Below are 8,064 nucleotides of genomic sequence, written 5' to 3'. Positions count from 1 at the left end.
CTCCTAAACGTCTAGACAAATGAGATGTTTCAAATAAGGACTTAGCTTGTCCACCATATGCAGAGCAGTCCTGAGTAAACTGCAGACATGTAACAACAGTCAATCTGAAGGTGAAATCTAAGCATGAACATTCCGGTCTAGCACCCTTTCTTTTTATCCCTCCTCCCCAAACCTGGGGGCTACAATGCCTACAATATCAGAAGATAATCATTCCTAGGAATTTTAACACAAAAACTGCAGGATACATCAGTTTACTAAGAATACTTTTATTATATACAGACAACCTCTTTCACATCTAGAACTCTAGATGCAAATTAGGATGTGTTCATTCATTATATACATTATATGTAAAGTTTCAGATACAGCCATCGTTACATGTGTGTAGTTTATTCAGTTCTACTGTGTATATAGTGGACATATATAAGTCCTTATTTGAAACATGCAGTCTTCTTAGATGTTTAGAAGGTGACAAAGTATGTTAAAAGTAGAGGTAGTAAAATAGCACATTTTGAAGATAATATTTTGTTAAAATTCATATGAAATACATTTTGGAAATGGAATAGTCAATCCACTTTCAGTGCAGTTCACAATTTGTTTGTGCTTTTCAGGGAGGCGGGAGAAGGACATGGCAGGGGCTCTATGCCAGTAAGCCTATAATTGGGCAAGATAAACCATCATCTTATATATTCTGTACATTTTGCCTTATTTTACTGTGTATGTAGTAACATATGAGTCTTAAGTTTTTATAATCTAGTCTTTCTGGATGTTAAAGAAATTGTCAGTATAGGACAGAAGGATAGTTAGCAAACTAACACATTTTATACATTTTATGTTAAGATGTATAGGGAAGGCTTTGTTCTGAACACGATGAAAGTTCACTTATGGAAGCAAAATTGTCAAATACCCTGTAAGCAGGGGGTGGAGGGGTGCAAGGGTAGTTCAGGGTAGAGTTCTTGCCTACTATGTGGGGACCTGGGTTTGATTTCTGGTCCATGCACTTCCCAAACAAGCAAACAAGCAAAGAAAACAAACAAACCAAACAAACAACACAAAACAAAAATCAACAAATAGTGCTGCAATAACAGGATTCTCAAATGGAAATATAGTGAAATGTTATCCTGCCATACAGAATATAAAAATAAATTATATATATATATATAATATCCCCTAAGCATTGCAGATGTAACCTTTATTCTTTCTACACTAATTATGGTTACTGGAATTATAGACTTTATGTGTCTACCTTATTGTCTGTCTGTCTCATAAAAATGCAATGAAGAATGAAGGCAAGGATTTTGGTTGTATACTGTTGTAATCCCAGGGGACCTCACAGTGTTTAATAAAAGTTTATTGAATGAATGAATAAAATACAAAAACCCCAGACACCAATGAACTAATTTAGTTATTTTTCCTGTGATTTCTTTATAAGACATTTAAATCTCTTACCAATAATGTTTAAAAGTTTCACTTTTTGCCAACATTGGTCACTACCATCACAGATAAATATCTGAAGGAGATTACATTACAAGCATGCCTCTAATTTTGCCAGAGACCCTGGATTTACTCAACATACCTGTCTGAATTCTTTTGTACATTTGTAGACAGGAATGAAACAACATGCCAGATCCCTTTCAGAGCAAACAGTCATGTCCTTTTTCTTACAGAGCTTAGGACAATCCTAATCATCCTCTCCCTCCCCAGTAATTAAGTTCAATACAAAATAAAAGCTGAATGTTTCCAAGGCTGCAGCACATCTTATTGATGTGCTTTTTCCATCCCTAAATCTGGTTATTTCAGCCTTCTTACAGTAGGAAAAACATTAGAACCAAACTATTGTTGTGAGAACCAAATAAAGATGAGACTTAGTTCTGACAAAGTAAATCTTAATTCCCCTGAGGACAGAGGTTTATTTGATTCTATTTTCTTGCCAGCTTTTGTGTGAACAACAGTGCATATTAGTCTCTCCCTGGCTGGCCACTTTTTGGTAGAATCAATGAGAAGTTTAAAAAGTTAGTCATGACACCCTGGAGAGAGGGCAGGAAAGAATCGATGCTCATAACTGCTGTGCTCTAGAAGCAGTGGTTTTAGAGAACCACTAGGTCTACAGAAAATAGAAGCAAGTAAATAACCATCAAGTTGTTTTGGGCTTTTGCTTTATTTTGATATGTTATGGAATACTTCTACTGAATAATTTTGTTATAGACACACCTCTATAATCATGCCACTATTGTACTGCTCTCATCAACTGAAGTTTACACATCCCATAACTCACTAAACATTCTACAAACAGAAGGAATGGGAATTATCATTAGCTTTTTTTTCTATTGTATGGGAAGGCACTGGGAATCGAACCCAGGTCTCGGGCATAGCAGGCAAGAACTCTGCCGACTGAGCCACTGTGGCCCACCCTATCATTAGCTTTTAATATATGGTAAAGGAAATGTCAAAATGTCCATGTCTTCTCCTTAAGTCTTCTGAATACTATTCATCTAACTATTCTGCAAGTGTCCTCATATCTTCAAAAGAATGCAAAGTATTAGAAAAAAATGGCATTTATCTTCACATGTCAGTGAGGTACATGGTTTTGTTGCCATGAGTGGTAAGCTGAATAATGACCCACCCCTATGTTCCCCAAGCTGACTACATCCTAATCCCTGGAACCTATGAATGTTAAAGGGACTTTGCAGATATGGTTCAGTTAGGGACCTTAAGATGGGGCATTACATTTAGTCCACTCATGAACTCTCATTAACTCTGACTAATCTTTGTGCATATGTGAATTTTTCTCAAAGCAGCCTTCATGTCCTTGTTCCAGAGACAGTAGATCAGAGGGTTTAGTAGTGGAGTCACCAATGACTAGAACAGGGTTACAATCATCTGTATCCCAGCTGTATTCCAAGAAGCCAGACAGCTGTACATCACCATGATTGTTCCATAGAACAGAGACACCACAGCCAGGTGGGAACCACAGGTAGAGAAGGCCTTACATCTGCCAGCTGCTGATGGGACCCGTAACACTGCTCTGAGAACCAGCGTGTAGGATCCAAGGATGAAGAAGAAGGTGATGAAGATAATAAGAGAGCTCAAAATAGAACAGGAAAGCTCAATTCCTGGGGACAGGACACAGGACAGGACCAAAAGAGGACTTGGGTCAGAAACAAAGTGGTCAATGATATTGGGACCACAGAAGGGGAGTTGGGTTATGAAATAGATAGGGATTGGATAGCAGAGGAAGGCTATTACCCAGCAGAGGGCTACAAAGTTCAGGCAAAGATGACTGGTCATGATGGTAGGATAGCGGAGAGGCTGGCAGATGACCAGGTACCAATCAAATGCCATGAGGGGCAATAAGAAAACCTCATTGATGCCCATGGAGAAGAAGAAGTAGAACTGGAGGAAGCAGGCCATAGAGGAGATGGTTTTTGTCTCAGACAGGAAGTTCTCTAACATAGTGGGAACAGTGGTGTTGATGTAACAAATCTCCAGGAATGAGAAATTGGCCAGCAGAATGTACATGGGTGTGTGAAGCCTGTGGTCCAGCTTCACTGCACAGATGATGGCTCCATTCTCCATCAGTATTAGGATGTAGGTCAGAGAGAACAGCATGAAGAGAAGGAGCTGAACCTCACTGGAACAAGGAAAACTCAGAAGTATGAACTCAGTCACTGTGCTGACTCTGGACGTGTTCATGTTTTCCTAAAGGTGGAAAAGGAAAGATGACAAAGACACAGATAGCCTTATTCTGTAATTCTCTTGGGTGCTTCTTTTCTAGAGTCTTAAATTCTCATATTTAAGACTCTGGATTCTGTTATTCCAATAAATAAGTAATAATCTAACAACATTTTTAAAGATTGTCAAACTTTGAGAGTATTTGACATAATTATACCCTCTGAATCCTTGGGTTTTTCCTTATTCCTCTTTAGGGATTTTCTCAAATAGAAGACAGATTCTATGCAGTAAACAGGTTGGAGAAGCATAATGACAGTACTTACAAAGTTGCATAAGCAATTATGAATGTCATCCACTTCTGCCTGTAGAGTAAGATATGAAAACGCACCTAATTTCAATTTCTTGATTCTTTGGAATCAGAAACACAAATTCCTTGAATCAGAGGAGGAGAAGAGGGAGAAAGGTAGTGAATACCACAATGAAATATTCAGTCATTTCACTTTTATTCTGGATCAATGTTGGCGTTCCAGTATTATTAAATTTTTGTATGATTAAATATAGTCGATGGTTTTCTAACTGAGGGTTTACTGTTTGTGTTATGCAGTTCCAGGAATTTTAGAAAAATTTTTATTCTACTACCATGTATACAACCCAACACTCCCCCTTTCAGCCAACATCAGATATATATGTCAGTGCTGTTAATTATGCTCACAGTGTTGTGCTGCCATCACTACCACCATTGCCAACACATTTTTAATAGTATTGTTGATCTTAATGCAGTCTCATAACCCAGGCAAAAAACATCAAATTGTACCTTCTTTCCTTCAGTATTCATAGATCTTGTTAATGCAGGAGAATTTTGAATGCCCATACATCTGCATAGTGTCTTTTAGTTTGTTTCCATCTTTTTCTAGTACAATTAAAATATCTTTTTTAAACCTTGAGCTAAATTGTAACTCTCTCTATAGGTAGAAAAATGAGCAATGGACTTTATATTATTTGGGGATTTTTGAGATTTTTACCTATGGTATCAGTGTTTCTAGAAAGTCTCCTATTCTTCTGGTTTATGAATGAATGCAGAGGATCACAGATGTCAGGAACTCCCACCAGTGACCTCTGAGGGCTAAAGGCAAAGGTGATATCCATAAACTCCCCTCCAGCTAAAGATCCTTCTCTGACTTTCCTTGCTCCTGTGTTGCTCCCATCCCATTATAGGTTGAGAAGGCTGAAGTTGTCTGGGGAAGTAGAGGGAGAACTAGGAAATCATTGTAATTTTTGAACATGTATAATTTTTCATGAAAGCGTTATTCTCTGAATTAGACTTAGTCTGGGACACTGACTTCCACTGTGAGAGGTGAATGACAAGGCCAACTAAATCTCCTAAAATTCTGTACTTAGCTGGGTCCCAATTTATTTTCTGGATGTCCTCAGGTAGTGAGGAGCAGTCATCATTTGGGCCTTAATGACCTAAGGTGACATGATTGAGTGACAACATTTATTCAGGAATATGTAAGTCCAGAATATAGTTCAAGAGACTTCTACATTTGAAATATGCTAAATAAGAATTTTTTTAATGTTTTTCATTCTAAAGTGTGTGACTTTGAAGATCACACAATGCCATACTTTTGAGGATAATCTTGATTCCTCCAATTAGAGACACAATGGTATAGAAGAGATTCAGAAATTTTTACATCAAATCTCACTGCAAGGATCCTCTTCAGTCTATGAGTAGATCATCTCTGGTATGACAGAGCTTTAGGTATTTTCTCTAGGAATTCAGTGTACCCCAGGAGCCAAATAAACCATGAGGAAAGAGTGAAAAAAGGCAGAAGATATATCTGGTGATAAATTTATGTGATGGCTCCAATGGTTTTGTGAACCAAGTCAGAATGACCTCGCCAATCTGGCAAGTTTGGTGAATTTATCTCCCAGACATCCTTTCTCTCAGTGCTGGATCATCTGCTCTGTGGCAGAGCCAAACATAGGTAAAAATGGGGAGAGCTGAAGTTTTTTACAGTCCTGCTGCCCTGTGTCTCTTTCTCAGTCCTTACCAGATGTCACTTTGCCAATGTCTCTGTTCCTGAAAAACACTGGTTCTGACTGAGTATAACTTCTGTTTAATAAAAAGTCTTTACATAGTGGTGAAGCTTTTTCCATATGCTCATTTCTCTCACTTCCCCAAATTTCCCTAGCCCCCTCTGTGTAACGTTTGATTTCCTTTTATATTCATTTATGTAACTTGACTTTTACATAAAAAAAGCTACTGTTTTTACAGCCATTCAACAGAATGCAGAGCTAAAAGGCATGCCTAAGAACTGTTCTATACTTTTATCCCTTTTGAACCCATCTCCTCATAGAACCAGCAGGCCAAATTTGTAATCTTCTGTTTTCATTGCAATAAAGGCAGAAAGATAGAGGGCATGGCATCCTTGGTAGCCACCAGCCAAGAGAGGGCTTACATTGCTGAATCCATGGTATTGGTCTGGAGAAAAAGTAGCATATTTGCTACATGACAAAGACTTATCTATCTTGTACTGAAATTTTTGTCTTATTCATCCTAAGTCATATAGTTTCCTAGGGGTTCTAAATTGGAACACTATGAGGAAAGATTGCCAGTTGTATCCCAAATGTTTCCTTTCCTTAGAAACCCATTAATTGGCTCATGGGATCCAGTTTCTCCTGTGAGGATTGCATCATCTCATGCTATTCTTATAGCAGATTTTTATTTTGGTTCTTTTTTTAAAAACTTCATTTTTTTAAAGCTTACTTTTGTGGTGTTGTAAAGACTACAACAGCACCAGTTTAGCTGGAACAGATGTTTGTTATTTTTCTAAATCTTTAACATTAAATTTTATTCATGTTTTGAGTCCATCTGTGAATTTTGAACTTTCTTCTTTGTCAGTTAAAGAGCTATGACACTAGAGTTCTTATTCCCTTTACTTATTCAATGGCTTGCAAAGGGTACTCTCTTTTTTATTTCATCTATCCTTTCGTTTCCATTCATATATCCTTTCCATTCCTTCCTTTACCTTTTTGTTAAAGATTTATTCTCCTGGGTCAGCTCTGTGCTTCTAATATCATACTGATAAGTAAGTACCATGGAATGGTAGTTATCTGTTGGGAATTGAATCATGTCCCCTAGGTAAGACATGTTCAAGTCTTAATCTGCATTCTTATGAGAGTGAACCCATTTGCAAATAAGTACTTTGAAGGTGTTATTGTTAGTTAAGGTCCGGATTCATTTGTGAGTAGACTCTTTGGTAATTATTTTTAGATGAGACCAAATTGAATGATGGTGGGTCTCAATCCATATGACTGGAGGCCTTAGAAAGAGAGGAAACTTGGAATAGAAGAAGCCAGAAGCCAGAAGAAGCTAGAGTGAGTTAAGAACCTCTGGGAAAGTCTGAATCTCCAAACTATCAGTCTTATTCCCAGCAGTCATGATGTCTAAAATGTCACTGTTATAATTCTTTTGTGTTAAGATTAATAATAGTGAAACATCTTCAGTTTATTGAGTATGTGCTTATTATCTCATTTAATCCATATGACAACACTATGCCATAAATATTAATTCCATTTTACAGATGAGAAAACTGATGCTCAAGATGTGAAATATGGATTTTGTGAATTAAAAGGCAAATGTCCTTGGAATGAATATACTTTCCCATGCTCTTCTCTGAGTATTCTGTATTAGGGAGTTTGGGATAGAACTCAGCATCTGTATTTCAGTAATACTTCAGCTGCCTTTTAGGACTAGGCCAGCTTTCATAAAATAGGCTTACAGTAATAGCTTAGGGAGAAAGTAAGGAGGGTTGGATGATGCCAGTGATAACCCCCTAGAGGAGAAATTCCATGAAAATGTAAGTAGCCACCTGCTAAATAACAACTTGCCGGGTCTCACAATCATCCTTGAGAATGGCACTGGGTAGAAAGCTTCGGTTACCTTCTAGTCCTTGAGAGGGCTTGTGGGGGTACTGCCGCCTCTAACTCCCAGCACTGTGCTTTCATAAATGTTTATGAAAGAACTGGTTAATGTTTAAGAAAGTTACTGGTTCTTGATCATCTTTACAGAGTAAAAGTGGCTGGTGCTGAAAATAAAGAGGGGGAGTTAGAACAGCTCTCTCCACATATCCAACTCACTGTTCAGGATCCCAGTAGACTAATCTGAATGATCTCATTGGAACATCTCAGATACATGTGGCCGCTCATATTCCTATTCATTTTTAGTTACTCTGCCTCTCTGATCTGTCTCTTAATTCTGAATGCTCTAAATTTATTTTCTGCCAATATTACAGAATTGGGCTTGGTTTTATTTTTCATGACTTTTTATGGGCTGCTTTCTTCATTTCTATGCCTTCAGATCTAGCATCTATCAAGTTCCAACTGAAATGCCAC

The 8,064-nt window shown here is 37.7% G+C and overlaps 1 protein-coding gene across 1 annotated transcript; it reads right to left on the bottom strand.

The window, feature by feature from the left end:
• Positions 1 to 2,856: 2,856 nt before the first annotated feature.
• Positions 2,857 to 3,690, bottom strand: LOC143654975 (olfactory receptor 11G2-like). The gene has a single exon (XM_077126567.1). The coding sequence runs from the start codon at positions 3,688 to 3,690 to the stop codon at positions 2,857 to 2,859; it is 834 nt and encodes a 277-aa protein (XP_076982682.1).
• Positions 3,691 to 8,064: the final 4,374 nt, after the last annotated feature.

Source organism: Tamandua tetradactyla, chromosome 14 (genome assembly GCF_023851605.1).
Source record: "Tamandua tetradactyla isolate mTamTet1 chromosome 14, mTamTet1.pri, whole genome shotgun sequence".
In the NCBI taxonomy this organism is placed as follows: domain Eukaryota; kingdom Metazoa; phylum Chordata; class Mammalia; order Pilosa; family Myrmecophagidae; genus Tamandua; species Tamandua tetradactyla.
This window is presented reverse-complemented; position numbering and strand designations above follow the sequence as displayed.